Raw genomic sequence first — 27955 nt, 5'->3', positions numbered from 1 at the left:
TACAAAGTGAACATAGCCTTGAAATAATATTTCAAATGGTTTTTTGAAAACACTTACCCGCTAATTTTAGATCATTAAGAGAAAAATTATCGAAGTAACTACGCTGTTTTTTTTTTCAATTTCCATTTATTCATTTTTACTATTTTATCGTTATTATTATTTTTTGCTCAAATGGATGAAGCGAGTACTTCTAAAGCTAAAGTGCTTGAATATGAGAAAATAAATCAATAAAGTGAGAAATACTTTTCAGCAATTTAATTTCTTTCACTAACGTGCAAAGAGATGTTCAAAAAATAAAAACAAACGAGATAGAAAATCGATACCTAGTAAGTACATACCTATTTTGAAAAGAATTTCCATTAGTAAAGAAATAAAAATTACATGAACAATTTCATCTTGTTAGAACATTTTTTCCATTTTTTTCAAATCATATACAAATTTTATTATTGACGATTTGCAATGAAATTTCAAAATTGTTTCACATAATATGTAGGTACCTATGTTGAAAGTATGTACAGCAACATTTTTTTTTCTTAATCAAGAAACTCACTCAACGTTGTGCAAAAAATTGGGACTATACATAAAATTTCATAAAGCAGCTCAACAGCATATCGAAATTCTTCCTACATTTGATTTAGATATGCAACATACCTGACATTTGTACGAAATAAATAGAAGACTTGATTTCAAAGGAAGAAAAACAAATGAGAATACGAACGAACATAAGGTGTAACAAGAAAGTATCCAGTTGATAAGCACAGTATAGAATGTTTTTCAATCCTCTGATTTTTATAAAAAATTTATATTTACGTTTCTAGGGAGATAATCTACTACATTACCTCCCGCTCGCTAATCGCTCGGCGGACAAATTAGCGATTCTCTCCCTAAAAAACGTAAAATATTTTATGGAACTGGGGAGATAATGTGATTTTCAACCATTTTGAGTTACTTCCCTCGCTTCGCTCGGGAAATAAACCTCAAAATTCGTTGAAGATCACATTATCTCCCTAGTTGCATAATATACTATTACATTCGTTTCATCATTATTCATTACCTACCGTTCCTGTAATTCTCGTCAGAAACTTCAACAAAACTGTAGAGAAATTGACCAACAAATATTTTGAAGAGATACAGTCCTATTATAATTTTTAAAAAAATTCAAATTTCGGGTAAGAACTGTTCAGTATATTCCAAAATTCGAAAATTTTGAATAGTGTGGAATTGATTTGAATACAATGTTCTTCGTGGCCTAGGCAAGAACAGGAGTAGGAAGGGTATTCATCGTCTCCCCCTTGCGGATGAATTTTTTTGGTGAAACGCACCAATAAGCGTTTTTTCCTTTTTGAACTATTTTTTTCAGAAAAATGCTTATTCTCACATCACTAAGGCACGCATAATTTTATCTTCATTTTCAAATTGCATAATTTTAAGCAATTTCAGAAAATTATGTCAAATTATTCTTGAAAAATTCTGTCAGCATTTCTCGGATTATGTAGTGAAATTTAAACACTATTTGTAGTAAGGTCATTATTTTTTACAACACTTGAATAGTTTTTAAAAAAATAATTTTTCAATTTTGTAAACGATTTTGGTGATGTTCTGATTTTTACGATTGTTTGTAGATTTTCTGGTCAACTTGACCAATTTTTCTGGCGTTTTATGCAAATTTCAGATTCATTTAGAAAATTACGAGTAATTAAGTAGGTACCTAATTGCTTGTAATATTTCGAGCTACCTTCTTTTGAGATGTAATAAATTATTCAAAATTCATGCAGAAGAGAGAATGAAAAATTGTAAATCAACTAAAAATGATGAGGACTTATTAATATATAAAGTATGTACCTGTAATGAGAATAATGTAAAATATTACAGAAATGAATTTCAAATAGATTTATGTAGGTATGTACCTACAGCAATTATTATAATTTCCAAAATAAATCACTCAATTTTTGATCATGAAATAAAAATTAATAAAATACCTCAAAAGAAGGTAACTCGAAAGATTACAAGCAGTTAGGTACCTACTTAATTACTCGTAATTTTCTAAATGAATCTGAAATTTGCATAAAATGCCAGAAAAATTGGTCAAGTTGACCAGAAAATCTACAAACAATCGTAAAAATCAGAACATCACTAAAATCGTTTACAAAATTGAAAAATTATTTTTTCAAAAACTATTCAAGTGTCGTAAAAAATAATAACCTTACTACAAATAGTGTTTAAATTTTACTACATAATCCGACAAATGCTGACAGCATTTTTCAAGAATAATTAAAAGATTGAAGGAATTACAAGACGTGATGCAAATTGAATAAATTTGAAATGCCCATTTATTGCATATTTTTCAACGCCGCGTCACTAGAGACATAGGCAACTTCTCGTACTCTGCCCACTTTTTACCTTAAAAAAATGTAACAAGTAATAATTTTATATTGTTGCGTAGGTCTAGGTACTCGACCAAAGGTACATTTTGGATGTCAAAGGACGAGGATTTGAACCGGTAAAACCCTTATTAAGATACGCACTTTTTCGTGTCTCATTTGGCCAACATTCATCGTGACACGAAACACCCAGCTTCAAACTTCGAATTTTTTTTCCTACAATTTTTCAGTTTATCAAAAATTTATTATTTGTTGAGAATATTTTTTAGTTTTCATATTCAATTATTTGATTTCTTCCAAATTTTTGTACGTAGATAACTAAGCTATGATAAGTGTATGATTATTATCATGATATCAAATAAAAAAATTCTCACACAATTTTAAATCTATTTTCAGGTATTTTCACATTGCACTCTTAGGGCCAGTAGCACAATGCAGGTTTAAACCAGAGTTGTAGGTTAACTCTGGTTTAACTAAAATGCAGTGTAGCACAATGGACGATTAAACTTTTTTTGCAGCTTAAACCAGGTTTTACTTAACTCCTCAATTTTCGGAGGTTAACCTAGGATTAACAAATCAGCGCGTGTTCATTGGTTGTTTCAAGTTGTGTGATTACTGATTATTTTGCAAATGGAAACCGATAACTTCAAATAATACTGACTTTCGACAAAGACGAAGTATAATTACTTACATTGAATGACAGAAAGCAAGAATAATATTGTTGAATGTAAAATTTCGAATCACATCACCACCATACTGAAAAATTTGATGACTATTGTTCAAAATTGGTGCCTATCTATAATTTTATATTTAAGTAGGCATCATCACATGGCTAGATACCTAAATTAATTAGCACATACTTGTGAAAATAATTAATTAATGAATATAAAATAACGTGCATTTGGTACCAATTGAAAAATCTTCACCTAAGAACGTAGTATCTTACGTAAATAGATATTTTATTCGTGACTTAATGAAATTTATTTTAGAAAAAAAAGAACACTAATGATAAGATTTATCATTCAAAAAATAGTAATTTCCTCGTCAATTTTTTCAGACATAAATTACAAAATGCCTCTTCGTTAAATTAATGCAAAAAAAAAAGAAAAGGCAAAAATCAATAATTTTTTTATACTTTGTGCAATGCGTATGTAAATCATGTTAATACATGAGCAAAATCCACATAGAACAGGTTTACATAAAAGAATGCACTTCGTTAAAAATGCAGAGTAAATAAAGAAAATTCTAATGGACAGCAACTCGGCTTTCCAGCTCCAGCAGCATATAAGTGGTGAATTCATAATATAAAGGTACCTATAGGTTGTAGTGTTTAAGTTTATTCAATATTCTCCAACATCGCATAACATTTCTAATTTATTATTTTATTTAGTTTTTCCTTCTGTATTTTTTTTCTTTTTGTTTTTGTCTCTTTTGATTCGTTGTTGTTGTCGGGCATTTTGACAGTAGTCCAGCTGCCGATGCCGGAGCAGAATTAACTGCAGAACTTCTGTTTTCTAATCCAGTTTTGCATTCTACGTATATTTGTTATTGTAATTCTGTTTCGCCGAGATCAGTAGCTTATATCTGAGGTGAAGTGGAGGGAAAGATCGATTGGACGAGGGCTAAACATATAGGCTTACAGAGGTATAGGTACTCAATACTCATGAAGTAGGTAGGAAGTACAAGATGCTGGAATTATTCGTAATTTTGTTTTGGAGTAGAAGTATGAAAAAAATATACTTAAGGTAATATATTTCATCTCTAAAAACTGAAAATAGTTTGCTTTTACTTAAAAATCAACGAATAAAAAGGGACAGAAGAGAGGTAGCTTAAAGTATAATACTTCATAATGCCCAAGCCCAAAGTGATAACAAATCGACAATATGACGAGTTCCTTGAAAAGTGAAGATATGCAACTAATATGGTCGACGCCACGTGAAGTAACTGGAGCTTGAAATTCATAATTTTACACGTGTTTTTTTAATCAGATACATAAAATTCAACTTACTCTTATCCTTACGTATGGGATTAAATTAGAGGGCGAAAATTCTCGGAAAGTAAAACCCCTTTTCAATTCTTTACAAACTTGAAAATTTTCTTCATAGAATTGTGATGTATGCATTATGTTTCCAATTTAAAGAACATATCTACTTGAACAAATATGAAGTGGTTATAATTAGGAGGTTCCTCGATTTTAGAAAAATAGTGTGTAATCGGTCAAAAGGGTCACCAACAAGTAGGTACCAATCTCGAGCATACGCGCAAAAGTTAATTTGGACAATTTTTATGGCGTCTTTTGGAAAACTGGACTTCAGAAAAAGTCGCTGGAATCTCCAAAAACGACTTTACCACTTCCAGTCGACTCAGCATGTTCAAATTAATGTACAAAGTGAATTTCGGCTTTTCAATTTCATTTGATGAAATTTTGTGGAAATGACTCAAAATAGTTTTTTTTAAAAATCTAAATTTCTTAAGAGAAAATTTAATTTTACTACGATGATCTACACTACAATTTTGCCGAGTATTATTTTTGAGATACCTTCAACAATGCTTGGAAAGCTCGAAATTTATTTTTAAAATTTTCTAGGAGGAAAAAGTAGATGTCCAATGAGTTGGATGCGCATTATTGTACCTATACAGTATATTATGGTTTTAAACACCAAAAGTGATCAATAATTAAAATGTTAAAAAACTCAGCTTGAATGGACGATCGCCTAAAATCACATTTACTTTTTTCTGCCCAATTTATGAAGTAGGTACCCACAACTAAGTACCTGATGGTAACATTTTTTCCTCTTCAGTTTATATGTACTTACATTCAATTTCAATATTGGCTAATTATTTTTTCAAAAATTGATCTAAATCACCAATCTAATTCAATATGCAAATATTAGTAAAATGTTTTGCAAAAATTGCAAAACTCTGACATTTTTTAAATAAAAAATATCACTGTCATTAGCCTGCCAACACTTTATTGCCAAAATAATTACCTATACCTGGGGAATTTGAAAAAGTAACTTTTCTATTTATTTGATCAAGAACTTAATTACTCGTATTTCGTTTTTTTTTTTTTTTTTTTTTTTACAGTTCAACCATCCTTCTTTCTACCCTCTCTCTTCCATCCACTTTCCTGTCAAAATGAAATAAATAAGTACATATTTCTGTCACTTTACTGTGTTCCAAGATGGGTAATTTTTTAGTTATAAATGCAACAAAACATCAACACAGGCCAAAGCCATTTCATGGAATCCCAATAATACTTCACAATGCGAAAAAAATCCTTTTTAAACGAGCCATTCTCGAATACCAAGACCAAGAACCAATGATTTCTATCAATCAACGTCGCTTGCTATATTTTATTTTTAAAAGACATCCATTCTTCATTCTCAAAAATTCTCACCAGTTGTCACATTTCGATTAAATTGATAAGAGTGTAGTAGACTTGGCAAAAAGTTTGCGAATCACTCATTTGACAATATTTTAACCAAATGGTATAAGAAAAACAATTCAAATGCAGTTTTTGGATGTTTTTCTTCTTCTGCTCGTGTCTAGCCCAGCTTACTGCTCGACACACCAATAATTGATTCAAAGGCTCATTTACGAACCTACCTCTTATTCAACTAGACCATACCTACGTTTCGGACTTAGGTCTGTACATAGAATAATTTGCAATTACATATTTTCATTTACCTACTTTTAATAAAAAAATCATACGAGATTATCCAAATACGCGCGCATCAGATCGTTGATATGCGTCTTTGGTTGGTAATATTGAATGAGTTTTATTAGCAAATAAATTAACCGCAGAAAAATATCAACAAATGTATTCGTAACTGAAGACGGAAAGAAAGAAGAACTGGTTTTTATTGTTAGTAGCGGCGAGTCGCTGTGTCTGAAGTAGCCGCCAAAGGATGCCAAGATACAAACAATGATAAAACGAAAAGGGGGCCATAAGTTGACTAAACAAAGGCGAATACAGAAAATAAACTACTATTACCATAGGTTGTGCTTTACCAAGTACTACAAACACTCACTTACGTCCAATAAGCTCCGATCATCTTACTATATCTGCATATTATACCACACTATTCATTAGACCTACCAACAGCAAACGTATTACCGCAGTTTTCCGAAGCTTCTGGTCAATGCGAAGGAAAAAACCAACAACGTTAATTGCTCGGCGAAGAAATACTTGAAATTTTTCTATTCCAATGCGAAAAAATTGAAGAAAATTTTACTTAGAAGAATCTCCGCAGGTAATGCGATGTGTCGATGAATTGGGAAATTTTTGTTAGAATTTCTTTTTTAAAAAACCATTACGTTCGCATTTCTCCTCCATATTTATGACCTTATCGCAATAGCGAGTCTTCGACGATGGTAAATTTTTGTGAAATCGATCAACTTAATGATGAGAAAATGTAAACAATAGAATCTAATGTACAATTCGCAATTACTGTTATAATTGAAATAAATTGCTAGCCACTTTTAATACCAGATACCGAACACTGTAATAGAGAACCGTTTTTGTTTCTTTTTTTTTTTTTTCATTTCACGAATATAAGTCCCTGATACGCTACCTATTTCTAACCAACGAACCGAGTATATGATACGTAGGTATACGTATAAGCAATCGAAATATCGAAAAAATTACATTTCAAAAAGCTAGAATGACATTTTGATGATAGGTACATTTCTTCTCTTACGAATGTTTACCTACCAATTATTTTTTACGTTTTTGACGAACGCTTTAAAAAAAATAAAAAATAAACGAACGACGAGGTTATTCCAATGCCAAATGCAAGCCTATAGATAACGTATAAGTTCATAAATTTGAATCGACACGGTAGCAAAAACTAAACGAATAGTTTACGGAGTACGCTGGCTGGACAGTTAAAAGCTGAGCCAACTTTTCACAATTTTTCACGAGTTGATATGCACTGCCAAAGCCAAGTTGATCGGTCGGCGTTAAAAGAAATTGTATCGAACGAATAGGAAAATATCCAACAAGGTTTAGTAAATTATCACGAAGATCGCAGTTTTAATCGTTATTTTGTATTTTAATCATTTGTTTTCTATCTGTTAAATGTTGGAGTATAATTTATGGCTTTGCAGAATGACTGGTTTAAGAAATTCCCGCATGGACAAGGCAACTACCGAAGGTCTCCACCAATGCGCTGAACTCTCCAGAATTATAGCGGTTAAATTATGCGAGCGTACTCAGACAATCCGCAACTAAAGGCATTAAATTAAACGGGCGGCATTTTGCTTTCTTTTATCTGAATGTAACCCTTAGCTGTCTTTTCTTTTTACCGAGGCTCTGCGGATTGCAGACGCAGACTATACGGACTCGATCTCACCAGACCGCTTGTCAGCGTTCTTTTATACACTTGCTTTTAGCTTTAAACAGTTCACTACTGTTGATATCTATAACACCAGTATCCTAAGCGAGATCGAATACCAATGGGTTTAACAGCACCCAGAAACACTTCTGCGTAATCCTAACCATACCTGAGCGTTTTATACACCAACTGTTTCGCATTATTAAGCTGAGACTATGTCTTTGTGTTTACATAATCTTGTAGTAACCTTTACCAGCATCACTTTACTATACTATAACGCCGATCCGCGATGCATAGGTACTACACTTAAGGTGTGTGTGGTGTTCGCTCTAATAGGTGCCATTTTACACCTGTTTTTCACGGTTCCTAACTGGATGGGTTCTTTTGGCGAGTGCTGCGTGTTCGCTAATTTGATTTTTAAAGGTAGGTATTGAGACGACGATGACATCTATATTATTTTTTTTTCAGCTTCTCACGTAAAATACTATTGCTTACACCATGAAATCATAAGGTAGAATTTTTGTTTAAAATTCGTCTCATTTTGGAGTAGGTATAAAACAATTTCATTACATTTTTTTCAAGCCTTATCATGTACTTATATCATCAACTCATCATTTATTTTACTGAAAAAATATTACCCTATAAAAAATTCGTTATTTTGACAGATATAAAATCTTGAAAACGTAGCATGCTTAATATGAAATCCAAAATTGTGTACTTCGTGGAGTAAGTAAAAGTAATGATGAAAAAATGGCCTTTGTTGGGGTATGATAAATATGCAGCAGTTGCATACTTACATATCTTATGAATTAGGTAGGTACAAATATTTTCGATACATTCCTTCAAACTCAGAACTGTAAAAAAACGTTTTAAAAGACGTTTTTGCATACTTTTTTGCAAAAATATTCTGCACGCAAGACAGCGAAGCCTGTAGATAGCAAAGGCAAGATCAAATGAATGAGTCAAATTTTTCATATTTTTTTCGTTAATCCTTTAAATAGGACGGTAAACAATAATTTTAAAGACGTAAAGACATTTTCCACGAATTCTAATTCTCTACGGAGAGAGAAAGGGAAGAAGTGATTTTTACACACAGAATTTTCAAACTATGATACAACTCGATCTTGGTCATTTTTAGGTTAAATGGGACAAAATTTGGCAAGAAAATGACCAGGGATACTTCATAATTCTGATTTAAAAAATGTCGTGATTTGATTGGTAATTTCATAAAAATTACGAAGAATCACATTCATGAATCATTTTTAGTCAACATTACTTACATACTATTAATTTTTGTACCTAATATGTATTTCACTAAAAGTTTAAGGAAGGTATATCTCATCGGTACTTTATCAACTTTAAATGATGTTTTTGTTTTTTTAGCAATTCTGCCAACTTTACCTCAATTTTATGAAAATGTCATTAATTTTTAGCAATTTTCGGTAAAGTTTATGTCATCTCACAGTTTTTAAGATACTTTATGAAAATTTTGCTAAATTTTACTTCACTTTTTGATGAAATTTGGTCAATTTTGTACGTAGACCTAAGTATCAAAAAATGTTTAATAATCTACAGAATTTTCACCTAAAATTCTAAAATTTTTATCAATGTTTAGTAGTTTTCAACTGTTTTATTAAATGTCATTTCAAGACGTGTCAACTAGAGATGTGCAGTGTGAAAAGTGAAAAGTGAAAAGTACTTTTCTTTCAATGAAAAGTTGAAAAGAAAAGTTCCTACTTTTCACTTCACTGTAGAGGGTACTTGGGACTCCATGTTACCACTCTACAGTGGTAATTTGATGCCCAGGCAGGCGGCAACACTGCAACCGGTACAGCGCCATCTGGTGTACTGGTTCAGTGGAGACGACGGCCGAGATTGCCGAAGCGAGCCGCCTTGCAGTTTTCTAACCATCTTCATAAAGAGTAGTAATAAGTTTAACGCTGGCTTATGCCAACTCTGTCTGTTAGGAAACGCCTCATCACCAGCAGAATCTTTCGTGTAAACGAATGGTATCGAATAGTATCGTAGCAACGTTCTTATTCACTGTACATCAAATGAGAGATATAAATATATGGTGAAACGTATGTATTTGTGTTGATCATTGATTTACGACGAGTTGTGGAGAGTAGTAGTTGGGTAGACTGAGATAGGTATTTATACCTTGTGGGTTCAGTGTTCTATACGAACTGGGTTGTTTTAGGGTTAAGGTACCAGGTGGCTTAAGTAAGACTGTTCCCCTAAACCATAAGAACCCCCTGTTTTACCCTAACATTGGCGCCATAAACGTGGTGTTTCTTTCTGAGAAGTTCTGAGCAGGTTGAGAAGTGAAAGTTTGCACAACTGTGCAAAGTGGAACGAAGTTGCTCGGATGCGGATCGGACAAACCCATGTGTAACCAGGTTAGTGGTGAATGTTTTATTATTTCGTTAAGTTATTCGTTTATTCGCGATCGTTCGTAATTCGCGAAGTGTTTTTTGGTAGTGAAAAAGTGAAAATTTGCACTTTTGTGCAAGATTGTACTAACCTGGTCAAGTCCATTCCTGCTTGATTTGTGTGCAGTTCTGTCCTGCAACAAAGAAAGTAGACGTTGTTTAGCCGGATTTTTCTTGAAGTAAACGAAAGTTTACCTACCTAATTTGAGTATTATTTACCTGATTTGAGTAAAATGAGTTCCAACAGAGGTGGGCGTGGCTCCTCTAATTCTTTGAGTAGATCGAATTCTGGAAATAATTTAGAATCATTAGAGGATTATCGTCGTAATATAGGCTCTAATGTTAATGGTAATCGTGTAGCTACTCCCAGTGCTTCCCAAATCCCTCAAAGACAACCGAGAGATGCGGCAGTGGCCTGTACCCAAAGAATTCACGAGACTTTTCCGAGGAGAAGAAATGAGAATAGTGCAGGCTCGGAAGCACCTAGAAAGCAAGCGAGGCTTGAAAGTGAGAGTAGTGAGACGAACAGAGACGAAGCTGAGGCGCAAGCAGAATTGAACATGCATCAAGCAATGTCCAATTTGGCAAATTCGAGCAGGAACGAACCTGCTCCAAATGTGCAAAATGATGCTGAGTCTGAACCTGTCGTGAGTAGACCTGAGCCAAACCCAATGCAAAGCCTGTTGGATAGCCTTGACGCTGATGTACAGCAAGCTTTAAACCAAGATAATGTCGATTCGGCTGCAGGTCAAAACCTGCAAGCTGAAGATTTACTAAATAGGACGATAAATCCGAGGCGATCGAGTTCTAGGGAGTCTGTACGAACAGTGACTGTCTCAGACAACCCCGAATCGCGTCGTGAATCCAGTGGTAGCCAAAGTGCGGTGCAAAGACCTACTGCGAGGCGCATCAGCCCCCTACCACCCCCTCGAAGTGTAAGAGCGAGTAGCGAACCTGTCTATGGGGTGACAGTCGAAAATGTCACCACGAGCATCGAGGAAGAAGCGCAAGCGCAAATGGCGAGTAGATTTAGGGAGTTGAGCCTAAATAACGTAAGAACTAGGCCCCGAGAGACGTTATTTGGTGGTTTTTTACCATCCGAGAATAGACCTAGGGATCCGAGTGCACCTCCTCCCTACTCTGCTGTAGACCCCCTCGCAAATGTTCAGCCACCAGTAGGCACTAGAGACGCGTCGCGACGAGCTCAAAATAACTTTCAACAGGAAGTTGAAACAATGACTAGACCAGCAGTTACACGCGCACGTCCGAGCGTGAACGTAGCTATTAGAAGATTTGATTTTAGGCCGGTGAATTTAGGCGTTGAGCACCAGCTTATCCGAGTAGAAAATAGACGACCGGAAACTGTTACAGACGCGTACGTTAATGCGCAAATACCTAATTTGCGCGATAATTGCGAAATCTTAGACCATAGAGCCGAATGTATTGAGACTGAATTATCGCGTACTCGCGTTGATTTGGAAACAATATACCGTGAGATTCAAAATAATATAATTGATAGAGATACAGCGAGTACCGCTCGAATGCGCCAAATGGCACAGGCATGGGGTACCAATCACTCTAGGCTTATAAATCGTATCGGTGATGAGATTCATAATGAAGGTCTGAGAATGACACAAACGATGGACGCGGTAGCGGTGCTGGCCGATGAGATTCGGGTTGAAAGGCAAGCGAGACAACGAGACGCCGGTCTAATTAGATTATTAACACAGCGAGTCGTTGAGTTGGAAAATGAGCGTCAGGCCGAGGCGCCGCAAGGCGGGAGGCCACGCTCCCAAGTTCAAGCGGGCTCAAGTATTCCCCAAAGTGACCCTGTACCACCCGATGGCCGAAGATTCGGGTTTGACAACCATTTTCAGTGGCAGGACATTCCTGCAAGATGGCAGCAGGGTCCCCAGACGAGACCGCAACAAGCTTCGCAACAAGATGTGAGAATTGAGCAGAATAATGCGCAGTCGAACAGTGCGCAGTCGAGACCTGAGGGTCGAGGAGATTCGTTTGGAAGTTTGAGTAACGACGCGCAGCCTCACAGAAGCGAAGCTGAATTGATAAGATCTATGCAATGCAATGCCTTAGGGCTGAGAATTGCAGACGAGCCGCTAAATGAGAATGTAAATTACGGTGCCGGAAATTGTGCAGCAAAGTTAAGCACGCTGCAAGTATTGAAAATTATTTACGATGAAAGTAATGAATTTGAGCCGCATCTCTTCGTGCGCCAATTTGAGGAGGCAATGGAGAGTATGTATGCGAATGAGACGATGTATATTAGTATGTTTAGGCAACTAGTAACACACCCGAAAGCGGCTACCTGGAAAGCGAACACCGGTACCGAAAAATCGTACAAAGCGTTGAGACAATCGTTCTTGCAAGCAATGTGGAGCCAGCAGCGTCAGGAAGATGCAATGAGTCATGTTAGAGCAGTAGTACTTCCTGCTACACGTTCTACTGATATGGCAACAGTTGCGCTGCGCTGGTTGCGAGTAGTCTCGAATGTGCAAACCACCGAATGGCAAATGATAAATGCCGTATATCCGCGAATTAATCCAATTTTAAGAACTAGGATTACGAATGAGGAGCGTAACGATATTGTTTTGTTTGCGAGACGCCTCATAGAAATGACTCAAAACGAGGAGTTCATTGAAGGAGTACCGAACTTGCAGCTCAGAATTCAAGATAATGCTCAACCTCAAGTTAATCGTAGAAATCGAACGAACGATAACTGGCAGAGAGGCGCTAGTAACAACAACGGCGCTAGAGCAAACTCGGCGGATACGAGACGTAACAATGGCGGTGGTTATAGGTCAAATGACAACAATGGCCGTAGAGACGACAGAGCTAGATCTGACAACCGAGACGCTCGAAATACACGTGATAATCGAGATTCACGTGACAGCCGCGACACTCGTGACAACAGAGATTTGCGGGATAACCGTGACAACCGAACGCGCAATCGCGATGATACTCGCAACTCCCGAGATAACCGCGATAACAGAGAAGATTCGCGAAGACGTACTAACGACTCCGGGGCCGCAGCTTCTGGCTCAAACTCAAAAAGAGACGATAACAAAGGAGATGCCAGACGTGATCGTAGAGCGAGAGACGGTGGTACCACCAACGAGGCTGATGCAGGCTATTCTGAGATGAATCCGGATGATCCACCTTACTCTGAGGATGAGGTTTCTGATGACAGTTCTCAGACGTCGTCTTTAAACGACGACGTGACGCAGGCTTAAAAAAGAAAAGAGCCACAGCCCCCCCGAGCCCGATCTCCCCTACGAAGAGTTTGACTTAGTTGGCGACGCATTCGCGCAATTATTAACCGAAATCACAAAAGCTAGAGCTAAAAACAACGGTAGCGGAGACGATGCTAAAAAAGAAAGCAAGAGTAGCGTTGAAAAAATCTCTGAGAACTGTACGATGGCAACCGTGCGTGAACATGTCAAAAAAAGAGAATTTACTAAAAAAAGAGTAATTTTGTCATTGGGCACGTATGAAATAAATAAAGGTAGTATTCGAGATAGCCATATGAGACGCATACTACGGGAAGTAATTTTCACTCTGAAGGAGAAAGGCATTGAAGATATTAAGTTGCTTTTTCCCATGATTTTTCCAGCTGGAAAAAACAATCGAGGAGTGACGGCGAAACGTTATTATGCTTGGAGGAGGATCTTTGAGGAGGTTTGTGATAATGAAACCGTCACATTGTGGTGGTCGCCGGCAGCAGTGTTCATTAGACTGAACAAGCTCGAAGATGGCAGGTTGAAGTTTCAACCTGACAAAGATGGCAAGATTATTCCGCGAGATAACAGACTTCAAAAGAAAGGGAGTCGATACATGCCTAATGAAAGTGGCGAGAAAGACCTATTATTCGAGTTGAAAAAGTGCTACAATTACAAGTTTAAGCCAAAAAAATCAGTTTTTAATTCTGAGAATTTATGTGTCGAAACAAGCACGAACTTGTCTGCGGAAGTTGTTACTGAGTCGGATGGTGATTACTTGGTAACCACCAAAGAGTCGGTTGAAAAAACAAAAGCAAAAATGCCAGAGAGTAGCCGGCCGTTGGCGCAAATCATTGAAGACCTCACCAAGATGGAAGTTAAGCTGTCACCTGATTGGCAGAAGAAGGTGAAAATGGTGTGTAAAGCCTGGAAGAACAAAAAAGGTGAAGCCATCGAAGAAAGTTCCGGAGAAGAAGAATCAACGCAATCGGATGGGGCAAGAGTCAATCAAGAAGCAGTTACGGTCAATCAGGCGGATGCAGTTCAGAGCAGCCCGCTGGAAAATGACGTAATTGATGAGAAGCGTACGGATCCAAGTACTGTCGAGCCACTAGTGAGAAGCCAGATCGAGAACTTTGAAGAAGCGAAGTCTTGCGTGGTACCATTATGGTTCGCTGATTTAAAATTGTACGTACAATTGGATTCCGGTGCTACACCTAATATAATGTCTGAGTCATGTGCAAATATGTTAATAAATAATTATAAAGATAAAATCGAGTTTATTCATTTGAAAAGAGTATTGCAATGCAGACTGGCGAACAATCAGACGGTGAGAACATGGAAGAAAGCGATAGTAGTGCCTCTAAAGTTCGGTAAGCACAAGATTAAGGTGCCATTTTTCGTGATGCCTGGCGACAACAAGTTGTTACTGATTGGTTCCAAATCACTCGAGAAGCTCGAAATAACTACAAACATGAAAACAGGTACTGCTAAATGTAAGCCCCCAGGTACGAACAGAGCAGAAGAAGTAGCTTTTGTCAAGAGAAGTGAGTACAGGGAGGAGGATGTTTCTGCAAACCAAATTCAGATTGTAGACGAGTACGAACCTGAGTCCATTGAGATTGTATCTCGAGCAGACCTACATAGCTTTTTTAGAAGAGACGGTAGGCCTAAGGATGATGGTCCAGATATCTTTGAGAGAAATCTTAAGAGGTATTTGGGTGAGGCGGTACGAGAAGGGAGAATCACGAGAGCTGAGTCGGAAGAGGCGCTGGAGGAGCTACTCCAATTTAAAGATGTTTTTAGCCGTTTTCCTGGAAAATACACTGGGGCAATGGTCAAATTAAAGTTCGTTGACCCCAACAAAATTCCGAACTTCGTAGGCCCAAAGTATACACCTTCAAACAAGCAGTTAGAAAAAGTTAGGCGTGCATTAGCTGATATGATCGAGCAGGAAGTAGCAGAGCCGTCTGACACAACTTACATTAACCCTTTGGTGCCTAACGAGAAGAAGGACGGTAGCGTTAGACTTTGTTTAAACCCAGTAGAGTTAAATCCTATACTACAGATTAATTATAATGAGGCGGGCCTCCTAGACAGAATTATTACCTCGGATGGAGACGCTCGTTTTTTCACAACGTTGGATTTTACTACAGCCTTTTGGCAGCTTGTGTTGCACCCAGAGTCGCGCAAATATTGTGGTTTTAAGGTTGATGGCCGAGTATATCAAATGATTAGGTTGCCATACGGTCTGAAGATATCGTCTGCGGAATTTGTAAAAGTTATTAATTTAATTATACCGGATATGGAGGGAGTGACAAAATACGTAGATGATTTGCTACTGAGGTCACTCACCTTTCGCGAGATGCTGAAGTTGATGATTTATATATTTGGCATCTTGCGTGATAATGGATTGAGACTGAATGCCAACAAGTGTAAGTTCTTCGCAAGCTCCACGGACCATCTTGGTTTCAACATTTCAACGAGAAGCATAAAAAAACAAAAAAAGAAAATTGAAGGTTACTTGGAGTATTTGAAAAAGAAAACAAACATTAGAACTGGTAAAGTAAAATTAAGAAATGTACGAGAAGTGTTGGCATTGATTGGCTTAACTGGTATTTATAGTCGCTTCATTCCTAATTACCAAGACATAGTGAGGCCTCTTTATGACTTAACTCGAAAAGGTGTACCATTTATATGGGGCACCGCTCAAGAAGAGGCAGTAGACAAATTAACTGAGGAGTTTACCAAAGAATTTGAGCTTATGACACCGGTAGAAGGAGAAGACATGTACTTGGACACAGTCTCCACCGAGCATTCGATCAATGGTGTTTTGTATCAAAACATCAAAGGAGAAGATAAAATTGTAATGTTCGTGAGTAGCGCGTTTAAACAACACCAACAAAATTACACGTTAATTGAGCGCGAAATGTATGCTTTGGTTCGAGTAATAAATAAGCTGCAGTTGTGGCTTCATGGGAGACGCATCCATGTGAGAGGAGACCTCCAGTCAGTCGTGCACAAGTTTACAACTCTGGCTAAGGTGCATAGAAAGGCGGCTGGCTGGATAACAGAGTTGAATTGTTACGATCTCACGTACGATTTGAAACACAAAGTACGTGGTCAATGGTATGGAATTCAGGCGCCTGAGTTGACAATTTACGATACAAATTGGTCCAACATGATACCGTTAAACGTATCATTCGTAGAGTTGATCAAAGATGAGATCTTGGATCACTTGAGACGCTTGGACATCTTCCAGAGTCGTGATAGGATGTGTACAAAGATTGTGCGCAAACTGAACGCTCTTGAGCTTGATATGACTGCAAAGCAGTTAGAGTTGAAGAGAAGAATTCAGGCGAAGTATGCAGTGATCAAAGAGAAGGATAAAGAGTTGCTCTACAGAAAGTTCAAAGATGGCTCGAGAATTCCAGTGATGCCTGACGAGTTATTCAGGGATACCATTGTATACCTGCATGAGATGTATGGTCACATTGGAGCTCACAAATTGGAGGCAGTATTTAAGAGACTCTACTACTCGCCGAATATCGTAAAAACTACACGGATTATTACAAGTGAGTGTATTACTTGTCGAAAAACCAAAGGCTATAGTGAGAAGAAGCGCTTGCAATTTTCTCAAATTGAGGCGTTCAACATAGCGGACGTCATCTCGGCGGACCTATGTGGACCAATTGCGAATGAGCAAGGAGAACCAAAGTACATGTTTGTAGCTAAGTGCGTTTTTACTGGCAAAGTTTGGATAATTCCATTGGAGTCGATTCCAGCTGAGACAGTGGTGCACACTATGGAGTTAGTACTAGAAGATATCGAGAAGCTCGGTCATAAAGTTCGTAAAGTGATCACGGACAATGGCACTCAGTTTAGGAGCGAAAGCTGGAATGAGATGCTCAAAGCTAATGGCGTAAAAGTAGGCCATACGACGACGTACAATCCGCAGTCATCACTGGTTGAGCGCACGATGCGCATAATTGGTGATAGATTGCGAGCAAAGTTAAACAATGAGCCGGAAAATGATGAGTATACTCACCACGGTTGGCATGTACATGTTAAGAAAATTGAGTCGGAGATAAACAACACCCCTACTGAGTATGGCATAAAACCGAATGAGGTATGGGGCATCGAAGATGAGTTTTCTGCCAACATGCCAACCAAGTTGGCCAAGCTAAATTCGAAATACCTGCTCAAGAAGCTGCAGCAGGATATGTTAGAAAAGAATCCTAAATCTGTGACTAGCGAGACGCTCATGGAAAAACCCATTGAGCTCTCAAACCTGATAAGAGACGAAGATGGTTATTATTGGGCTGCTGTAGATGGAGCTTGCTCCAATAATGGCTCCAGTGATGCCATCGCAGGCATTGGGGTGGCTTGGACTCCTAACGGAGAATTCAACATTTCTGAAAGAATTGACCACCCTAGGTACCGAAATACCAACAATTTAGCTGAGGCGGTAGCTCTGAGTAAAGCTATGAAGGTGTTGCTTAAGTTAGGTGCGAGACGCGCAAAAATTTTTTCTGATTCGTGCTATTTAACAACCGCGATTAATTATAACGTTGAGAAGTGGAAAATCAACAGCTGGAAGAATGCGAGTCGAAAACCAGTTGTGCACCGCGAAATTTTTCAAGAAATTTTAGAACTGAAAGAAAAATTTGAGAAGTTTGAATTAAAGCACACCCCCGCGAGAAGCTTTGATCGTAATAATCATGCAGCTGATAAGCTTGCACGTAAGGCAGTGTATACCCAAGAATTAGTAGACCTACGAGTGGATGAAATGACTGAGCAGCAGGCGTTAATTTCGTACATTAGGGAGAGAAGAAAGCTACAGAGATCTAGAGACGAAGTAGCATTTTACAAACTTAAGGGTGACCCCATTTGTTACGAGGAGGGGGAACTAGTTATGCTCACAGAGCACCGGCAGAGCTCCTACGACAAAGGGGTCTCGAAAAAGCTGTTTCCCAAGCGTTTTGGACCTTACATGGTCATGAAACACGTTGGTGATAACGCGTACCGAGTGAGAAGCATCGCTAATGAGTCTGATGAACAAATCGTAAATGCCAGACAAATGACGATCTATTTGAGTTTAGAACAACAAGAGAAGCTCAAAAATGACCCTAAGTTACAGTCAAAAACCGATAATAGGCCCCTAATTGAGAAAATAAGAGAAAAAGTAACGCCGAAGGAAATCGAGAAGTCAGAAATTGAGGAAGAGGTCGAAGAAGAGGTCACTGACCTTAAAATACATGATCAAGTCGCGGAAAGAGCAGCTAGGCTACTAGCTAGAGAAATGCGTAAAAAAGAACTCGAAGAAGTTGAGAAAAATAAAAGTAAGAAACTGCAGGAATTTCAGAGACTCAAAAAACATGCGAGGCGCAAGTTGGATGATAAAGAGAATGAAAAAATCGAAGACTGTATAAAAAGAGCGGTAAATTTGAGTAAAAAGGCTGGAGAAATTATTGAAAATGCGAAAAAGAAAGATAAAGAGAGAAAACGTACGAAAATTTTAAAGCCAGGTGAGACGCCTCCTGATTACGTACCTCCAACGAGTATGAAAAGGCGAAAAAAGAAAACAGCCAATTTTATTGCGTTAGAGAAGTTGGAATCTCACCATAGAATAAATTTCGTCGAGCTGTATTTAAATTACGATGATATTGCGAAGTAGAGTCGTTGATTGAGTAGCTGGAGTTCCAGACATTGCTCTGCGGTGTCAAAACCTGTAAATTTTTTTTTTACCTGTAAACAATTTATTTTATTCAAAAATTACTCGTGCAAGTGTTTTAATCGGTTTCATTACATCAGTATTGGGCAAACGAAAGCGAGAGTGTTTTTACCCGAGCAGCCTATGAGCTATAGGAAAAGAGTACTGTAAGCGAGTAGGCGGGGGGTGGTTAGACACGCCGCACAACGAGAACGAAGCGAGAACGGCTCTCCGCACCGTGTTACTATGAGCAGCAAGCATTTATGCGTACTAGCGAGTAGGCGCGGGGTAGAGGTAAACCGAACGCAACGAGAACGAAAAGGAACGGCTCCCCTCGTACCATTGCAACGAAGCAAAGAGTCGTTTTGCGTGTAAGCGAGTAGGCGGGGAGTGGTTACGAGCCGAATACGACGAGCCGGTTGCATTGTAACAGGCAACCAACTGATAAGAAAAATATTTCGATCGAATGAAAAGGCAGATGGTTTGGCTATTGTGTTTTGCGTTGAGTTGTGAAATATGTTGAAATGTGCTTGTTTGTTGAAATGTGAATTTTTTTTCGTGATTTTTTGGCAGTTGTTACGGTAAATTGCGATCGGTGGTGTATAAAAAGTAATTTTTCGTGTTCGTGATCGTATTTGCGGTTTGATTAAGGTAAGAAATTTTGAATTACGGTGATTTTTCGCGAAATGAGCAGCTTCGTGCAGGTCTGGTGTTGGAAAATTTTGTAGCAGAAATGTTCTTGCCGAAATTTGAGTAAGTCCAATTTAGAATAATATTAATACGCGGTTTTCTATGTTCATAGCCGAGAAGTATTGTGTTTCGTACATCTGGAGTGCGTAGCTAGCCAAAAATCGTGGAAATTTCAAAAATCGAGAAGCTCTCGTCGCGTGTGCTTGGTAGGTTGAAATAAAGTAACCACGTGTGTAAATAATAAGCTCGGTGCTCGTGAATTGTAATGTAATGTATTTTTTTTGCGTAGCTAAAAGAACAAAACGAGCAGCAACGTGGTTGGAAATTCCTTTGAGTTGCCAGAAAGTTTTTCTCGGTTAGTAATTGCGACTTTGGTTGGACGAAGCTTTTATTGGAAAGGTAAGAGAAGTGATTGAGTAGCTTTTTAACAATAATACGTTACCATAAATGTGCATGTTGAGTGGCGAGGTGTAAAACAAGATTGGTGTTAATTTCATTTGGTCACCTGTTTCAGCTGATTATTGGACGGAGTGTTATTTTTTTTGATCGTTTGATGAGAATCATTGACGCTGGAAAAAGGTGAGTAGAACTTAGCATAAGCCAATGTGTTTCGTGCCACCTCGAGTAGTTTTTTGTAATCATGTTGAAAGTGAACTGCTCAGGTAGTAACTTGTCTCGATTGCCTGTTTCAGCTGAAGAATTCAACGTTGTGATTGAAGTCGATTCGTGTGACGAAGTTTTTTTTGACGCTGAAAAATAGGTGAGTTGAGTTGGAATATTACGAGCACGATATTTAGAATTATGAGTAGCGTAGTAGATATATACATGTATTAGTTTTCGAGTAGCTAACTTGGTGCATTTTTCGTGAGAAAAAAACTTACCTATACTTGTTCAACTGTTCGCAGCTATTTTTTGACTTGAGAAGATGGCGATGAAAGGCGATAAGCCGCAGCAACCTGATTGGGATGATACCGACGAGAGTAGCGATTCTGAAAGGTAAAGATTTTGAGTACCTATTTAAAAATAAAGTAGAAATACACGAGTGAGAATTGAGTAGTAAAATTTTGGTCGTTTTGTATTATGTTTAGCGATTCGGAGACGGAAGCCACACATTATAGAATTTTTCGGTGTCAGATATGTGGTAAGCCGATCGGTGAAGGGCCGAAAAAGAAAAAATCGAATACGACGGCGTTCGCGGTCTCGTGTGGGCACCAGTTTCACAAAAAGTGCCTGAAGAAAAAGAAAGCAGAGTTACCGTGTGATTGCTTCGTTAATGGCTGCCGGAAAAATGGCAGAGTCGATCCCGAGACGTGGCGGAAATTACGCGGCGGTACTACCGAGGTATCGAAGTGCGCGGAAGAAGAAAAGGATTCCTTGCGCGAGCGGTTAGTAAAAGAAATGCGGCAAAACACCTTGCTGATTGAGCAAAACGAGTCGCTGATTCAGTCGTCGAGAGAGTCGCCGCGTGCTGAAGCCGAGCAAATTCGAGTTGAGTTAAACTGCGCGAAAACCGAAATAGAGCAGCTCAAGGCGGAGTTAGCAGAGGTACAGCAAAGAGCTGCGACGCTGGTGGTACAGAATGATGCGCTGTTGCTCGCGAGTCAAGGTCCAAGAGATTGGTCAGTCGAGGAACTCTCTGAGGAGGCTTTTGCAGCCGAGGCGGAGAGACGTGGTTTCGAGTCATCGCTGGACAGACGTAAGTGTAAAATTCGAGTAGCGCATAAGTGAATGCGGTCGCGATGAGTAGATTATTTACGTTCATTTTTCGTGTCTTTTGTTTCAATAGTGAACCGAGAAGAACGTGACCGGCGCTACCGGCAGTTTACGGAGAAAATTGAAGAAAATAACATGAACTTCGACGAGGCGCTGCAAGCGATAGACCGACAAAGAGTATTCACGCAGGTCGACAGTGCACGGATGATGGTTTTGATCGACATCGACAGAGAAGCGTTGGACAAAGAAGTTAGATTGTCAGAGGTTCTCGATGGAATTAGCGTGCTACCGTCATTGACAGGTACGAATTTGAGTAACGCTGAGTCGCAAAATATGAGTAGTCGAGATATCACGCTGGGTATTTCTTTTTTAGGTATCGAGCAGCCGACGGTGCAAAGGATGATTGAACTTAACAGACGTCTCGAGCAGCTCGAGATAAGTTACGACGACGTGTTCGAGGTGGTCAACGATGAAGCTGAGCGAGCGCGTCTGGAAGCCAGAAAGTCGCTGAAAAAGAAAGAAACTACGAAACCGGCGGCGAAAGCGGTAGTTGAGAAGCCTCAAAAGACCGAAGAGAAACCATCAACGTCGAAAGAGAAGCGGTCTTCGGTCCCGAACACACCAGACGTAAACCTGGACGGAATCGAGACGGACGGTAAGAGTAACGACGGTGAAAGCCCTTGACCTGACGATGAGCGTGCGAAAAGAGAGACACGTAAAAGAACGAGTACAGAGTCGTCTAAAGAGAGCTCTTCGCCAAAAAGCCCTAAGCTAGAGGATGTTATACCTGATTCGGTTATTTATGCTTCGCTAAAAATCTGTTTAGAAAGAGCAGCGCGTGGAGACCTTAAAGAAAGAATTCAAGGGATACTCGACTCATACAACGAAACGTCAACGGTAAAGACCGAGACGCCTCAAGATTCCGAGAACGTAGTCAAAAAATCGATACTCGAGGCGCGCGTAAAAAATCAAGAGCGCACGCCGATCACGACGCAGCAACAACAGCCGCGGTACGCCACGCCGAATACTCCGGCGTCCGATTCAGCGAGTCGATCGCAGCGAAGCACGAGCGAGTCACGGAGGCGCGATACGAGCACGGGTGACTCCTCGTCAAAAAAGACGGATGTATCGAGTAGCTCGCGTGGATCGAGAGTAAGCGGCGTCGAGTCGATCGAAAAGAAGCGGTCGTCATCGAGGAGCTCGTCCAGCGATTCGGATTCAGATTCGTCCGAGTCAACGCCACCAAAGAAGTCTAGAAAGTCGAAATCGTCAAGAAAGCGAGCAGCGACGAAACGCAAGTCAACTTCAAAGAATAAAGCGTCGCCGAAGAAGAAAAAGGTTACGTCGACAAAAAAGAAACCGGCGACAAAACGTAAACCGGCGACGACGAAACCGGCGGTAAAGCGTAAACTCCCAGTAGCGAGAGACGAGACGCCGGAAATACCGCCTGAAGGAGTGAAGACTCGTAGCCAGACGCGAAGCGAGTTGAAATCGGTAGAGGAAGGTGAAGTTACCCAATCTAGTCAAGAGACGCTCGAGCTTGCGGCAGATGCGAGTGAATTCGAGGAGCAGCCCGAATCAAGACCACCGTTACCGAACGTACCGGCACCCGAGCAGCCGCCGCCCCCGAGCCCAGAGCGAGTTCTCCAGGACCAGCAGCCTGGTCTAGCGCAGTTAACGCCGGGCGAACGGGCGCAGCGCGCCTTTCAAGAACGAGAGCGCGAGTTTAGACGAAACATGGAAATAGCGTTGCGACATCACGACCGAGAAGCCGCTAGAGTACGTGAAGGAAGAATGGATCTCGGACCAATAGAAGATTATTTCGAGCCTCTGGAAAATTGCCCGCCGCCACCAGCGCCAGTATGGCTGATGGCCGAGTTTCGGTAAGAGCCGCGCGGTGAGAGATACGTTCGAGGTATGTTTTTTCCGGTCACGCGCGACACGATTCAACAGTCGATGCAGAGCCGAGGAATTTTGATCAACAATGAGTTAACGGTACGAGATGACTTGTATTATCAGAGAGACGGCGGGGCTTGGATTCTGGGCCGAGTATACCGTGGAGGCGCTACGTATTACGTAATAAACTCGTTCGTCGTCATCGGAGATGCTCTCGCGCATGCGGTGGTAAGTGAGGTGATCTACCAAAACGTAGCGGCGAGGCGAGCGTGGAGTGTGCACCCGCTCGCGGGCTCACGAATTCCAACTACCACCATGTGCAGAAACCTACGAAGCTTGGTCCAGCGGGCGCCGCAGCGAGTGGTGATGTCGGCGGGGCAGTTTTGCATGGAGTCGCAGACGTTCGAAATTGTAACCGAGAGAATCCTCGAACTTTGGCGCGCGATGCATCGGCGGGGTACGCGACACATTTTGATGGTGCCTCCGCTGACGTGGCCGCACTGCCCGGAAATACGCGTCCGAATGCGGGATTTTCTACGGCAAGGACCGACGAGAGCAGAGTTCGATGGTAGATACGTATATATGGAGGCATTAGAAGAAACGATCGAGAGATGCCCTCCAGCGACGTTCCGTGGTGAGACGCCGTATTTGAACGAGCACCAAGCGTCGGAGGCGTTAGTCAGGATATTTGAATACGCAACGGTCGAGCGGAGATGGGGGTACGGTCAGTTTCCGCGGGAGCAGGATCCGCCGCGTCCGGTGGAGCAGCTCCAAGCAAACCAACTTCAACGTATCGAGGAGATGTTGAGGCAAGACCGTGCAGCCTTGGCGGCACATGAACGAAGGAATGTCCACGAGCAGCTGGAACGAGAAGTACACGAGAGAGAGCTGATCGAAAGAGTGCAGCGACAGATGAGACACCTTCCTGGCGCCGATCGTCAATTACTGCCCGAGCGAGCCGCGCAGTTGGTCAACGAGGTGAACCGACAGATGCCTGAGCCGCCGCAGCAGCCGCAAGCTGGACCGAGTCGCCAGCAGCCGGCACAAGAAGGAAGACAGTTACAGGTGGCTATACCACGAGCACCTGGATTGGCCGGATTTGGACGAGGTCGTGGCAGGCTGGCGGAGAGACGCGAGCGAGTGCGATTGGAGGCGGAGGAAGAAAGACAAAACCCTCAGAACGAACAGAACCAGAATGATGGCAGAGAAGCACGCTAAAATGCGGTGAAAATTTTTCGAAGAGTCGCCTCTGTCTGTTTAGTTTTGTTTTCTCGATGTGAAATTTGTCTCACGCGCGATTCGTTGCAGTATTACGAGTAGTGAACGAAAGTAGTTCCAAAAATTGTAAATTTTTTTTTTCCCCCTGATGTTGTATTTTTTATTTTTCTCGATCGTGGTCTCAAATTTTTTTTATTATTATTGTTGTTTATTTTCTGATGTAATTACGAGTAAGCTCCTCGAGGAAAAGAGAATTTTTCGAGTAGAGCAGTTTTTTTTTGGTATTTGTTGTTTATACTATTGTTTTGTTGTTTTTTGTTTCTACCATTTGCCAAATTAAAAGATGAAGTTTTGTTTATTGAATTTTGAGGCGTGCTAATAAGTAGAGTATGCCGAAATGTAAATAAGTGTGAATTTGTGTGTGAATTTGTGCAGGCAAATGAGTAGTTTAGTTTACGAAAGCAATGTTTTTTGTGAATTGTTTTTTGGAATTTAATTAAGATCATTGAGTAACCAAACATACGAGGTGAAATTAAATCTGCTGTGATAAATAAAATAAAAACTTACGTGTTGGAATAGACGGTGTTTTTATTTGTTGCGAATATCACCATTCGAGAAGTTGAGTATTGGAATAACGATCTTGAGTAGCTCGAAAACGCCTCAGAGGTACCTGTGAAAAGAAAAACGAAGAACAAAGTACAAAGTTTTTCTTTAATTTGAGCAATAAAGAGGTAAAAATATTACGTCCCGTGGTAGGTATCGATGAGTAGATTGGAGCAATCTCATGAGTAACTTGAAATGATCGTGAATAGCTTGAGGTAGTCATGTGAGCAGCTGGAATTGAGACGTTTAAACTGGTCCAGACGTGTCGAGTGCCAGCATCTGTGAAAATAAAGAGTTAGCACTCTGAGGTAAATTATGAGTAGAGATATGAGTAGTTACCTGAGTCTGGCTCCAGTGAGAAGAATTCCAGCGAGAATCTGAAACAGAAAGAAGAAAGAGCAAGGTTAGTGAGAAGCTCACCTGAGTAGTGTCACAGGTTCCAGTTCAGATTAATGAAGCAATCCAGAGCTCCAGACAAGATTCCAATCCAAGGATGGTGTAGAATTAAGGTTAACATAGTAATGTAATTAGATTATGATTTCATGTAAACATGTTTAGATATGTTAATCTTAAGTTCGCGTATTGTTATAAGATTCTGCACGAGTAGCCAGATAGGGTCTGATAGGGTCTTAGGACGAGTAGGCCACATCTGTGATACGAGGCGGGGCAGGGGGAGCCCAAGTACTCTACGAGACGCTGAGTAGGCCTCTTTTAGGCTGCGTATCCAGACGGGCCCCCGAGCTATACCCAGCCGGGGCATTATGTAGAGGGTACTTGGGACTCCATGTTACCACTCTACAGTGGTAATTTGATGCCCAGGCAGGCGGCAACACTGCAACCGGTACAGCGCCATCTGGTGTACTGGTTCAGTGGAGACGACGGCCGAGATTGCCGAAGCGAGCCGCCTTGCAGTTTTCTAACCATCTTCATAAAGAGTAGTAATAAGTTTAACGCTGGCTTATGCCAACTCTGTCTGTTAGGAAACGCCTCATCACCAGCAGAATCTTTCGTGTAAACGAATGGTATCGAATAGTATCGTAGCAACGTTCTTATTCACTGTACATCAAATGAGAGATATAAATATATGGTGAAACGTATGTATTTGTGTTGATCATTGATTTACGACGAGTTGTGGAGAGTAGTAGTTGGGTAGACTGAGATAGGTATTTATACCTTGTGGGTTCAGTGTTCTATACGAACTGGGTTGTTTTAGGGTTAAGGTACCAGGTGGCTTAAGTAAGACTGTTCCCCTAAACCATAAGAACCCCCTGTTTTACCCTAACATCACTTTTCAGTTTTCACTAAAAAAAAAAAGCGAGTGACCAATCAATTTACTCATCAGAGATCACTGACCTCATTGATGAAGTCAAATATCAAGTTTCACTCTCTCCACTCCTCCACTCCTCCACCTTCGCAATTCAGCACCCATTTTTGATATTTTTCACTACATTTTTTTCAAAACTGAAGAATCCAAAAATGTTAGAGGCTCTAGATAGGCTCAAAACTACCACTATTCGATTAATTAGGTGAAAAAAATGATTTTGTTTTTTTGTGTGTTTTAGATAGGCAAAAAATACATCAATTTGAAGCTCTTGCAGAGATCTTTAAAATGAGACTCTTACGAGTTACTTTTCACACTTTTCAATGAACTTTTCACCAAAATTACTTTACTGAAAAGTGCACATCTCTAGTGTCAACAGACAACATTGTTTTATACCATTTTTTGTAAACTGTTCAATTTTACTCAAGTTTCATCTCTTTATGAGTAATTTTTAATAATAAGGGTCAATTCCTGAGTGAGAGGCCAGACAGACAGACAACCTTGGAAAGCCATTAATAACAGGTAAATGACCTTAAAAGGCGGACAGGCGACATAGGACAGCTAATGCTACACAGGTAGACCAGTGACCTCTAAAGGCCCCGACAGGCAGACAGATGACCTTGAGACACCAGACTGACGGGTCAATGATCTTTAGAGGTCAGACAAGCAGACAGACAACCTTGATCGAAGCTATAAAGACGGGCCAATGACCTTAAGAGGCCAGACAGACGGATAGAGGACCTTGGAAAGCCATACTAACGGCTCAATGACCTCAAGAGCAGACAGGCGAACAGGTGACCTAAGAAAGGCAATGCTAGAGAGATAGGTCATTGACCTTGAAAGGCCCCGACAGTCAGACTGATGACTTTGAGATGCCAGACAAGCAGACAGACAGCCTTGAGAAGCTATAAAGACGGGTCAATGACCTTAAGAGGCCAGACAGGCGGATAGACGACCTTGGAAAGCCATACGAACGGCCCAATGAACTCAAAGAGCAAACAGGCAGACAGGTGACTGAGGTGACCTGCTAGAGAGATAGGTCATTGACCTCGAAAGGCCCCCGACAGACAGAGATGACTTTGAGATGCCAGACAAGCAGACAGACAACTTTGAGAAGCTATAAAGACGGGTCAATGACCTTAAGAGGTCAGACAGGCGGACAGACGACCTTGGAAAACCATACTAACGACTCAATGACCTCAAGAGCAGAGAGGCGGACAGGTGACCTAGGAAAGGCAATGCTAGAGGGATAGGTCATTGACCTTGAAAGGCCCCGACAGGCAGACAGATGACTTTGAGACGCCAGACTGACGGGTCAATGATCTTTACAGGCCACACAAGCAGACAGACAACCTTGAGAACCCGGACAGACGGGTTCAATGACCTCAAGAGGACAGCCAGACAGCCATGCAG

General features: G+C 40.2%; 3 protein-coding genes across 3 annotated transcripts; all 3 read left to right on the top strand.

Moving 5' to 3' along the window:
• The first annotated feature begins 13587 nt into the window (after nt 1-13587).
• LOC135842781 (uncharacterized) lies at nt 13588-19065 on the top strand. The gene has a single exon (XM_065360414.1). The coding sequence runs from the start codon at nt 13588-13590 to the stop codon at nt 19063-19065; it is 5478 nt and encodes a 1825-aa protein (XP_065216486.1).
• A 1289-nt stretch (nt 19066-20354) lies between these two features.
• On the top strand, nt 20355-21519 carry LOC135842761 (uncharacterized). Its single transcript, XM_065360384.1, has 2 exons — nt 20355-20787; nt 20880-21519. The coding sequence occupies exons 1-2, from the start codon at nt 20717-20719 to the stop codon at nt 21517-21519; spliced, it is 711 nt and encodes a 236-aa protein (XP_065216456.1). The 5' UTR covers nt 20355-20716.
• Nucleotides 21520-21617: 98 nt separating this feature from the next.
• Nucleotides 21618-25194, top strand: LOC135831445 (uncharacterized protein DDB_G0284459-like). Its single transcript, XM_065343933.1, has 3 exons — nt 21618-21805; nt 21878-22159; nt 22331-25194. The coding sequence occupies exons 1-3, from the start codon at nt 21640-21642 to the stop codon at nt 23389-23391; spliced, it is 1509 nt and encodes a 502-aa protein (XP_065200005.1). The 5' UTR covers nt 21618-21639; the 3' UTR covers nt 23392-25194.
• Nucleotides 25195-27955: the final 2761 nt, after the last annotated feature.

This window comes from Planococcus citri, chromosome 1 (genome assembly GCF_950023065.1).
Source record: "Planococcus citri chromosome 1, ihPlaCitr1.1, whole genome shotgun sequence".
NCBI classification, from domain to species: Eukaryota; Metazoa; Arthropoda; class Insecta; order Hemiptera; family Pseudococcidae; genus Planococcus; species Planococcus citri.
The sequence above is the reverse complement of the archived record's forward strand: the minus strand, read 5'-3'. Positions and strand labels throughout refer to the sequence as shown.

Excerpts from the sequence above, each read along its gene's own strand:
- LOC135842781 (XM_065360414.1), top strand. The coding sequence starts at position 13,588 with ATGGCAACCGTGCGTGAACATGTCAAAAAAAGAGAATTTACTAAAAAA.
- LOC135831445 (XM_065343933.1), top strand. The coding sequence starts at position 21,640 with ATGAACTTCGACGAGGCGCTGCAAGCGATAGACCGACAAAGAGTATTC. Across the intron at positions 21,806-21,877 it reads CGTGCTACCGTCATTGACAG|GTATCGAGCAGCCGACGGTG; the intron begins GTACGAATTTGA and ends TTTCTTTTTTAG. Across the intron at positions 22,160-22,330 it reads GGACGGAATCGAGACGGACG|AAAGAGCAGCGCGTGGAGAC; the intron begins GTAAGAGTAACG and ends AAATCTGTTTAG.
- LOC135842761 (XM_065360384.1), top strand. The coding sequence starts at position 20,717 with ATGGCGATGAAAGGCGATAAGCCGCAGCAACCTGATTGGGATGATACC. Across the intron at positions 20,788-20,879 it reads GAGAGTAGCGATTCTGAAAG|CGATTCGGAGACGGAAGCCA; the intron begins GTAAAGATTTTG and ends TATTATGTTTAG.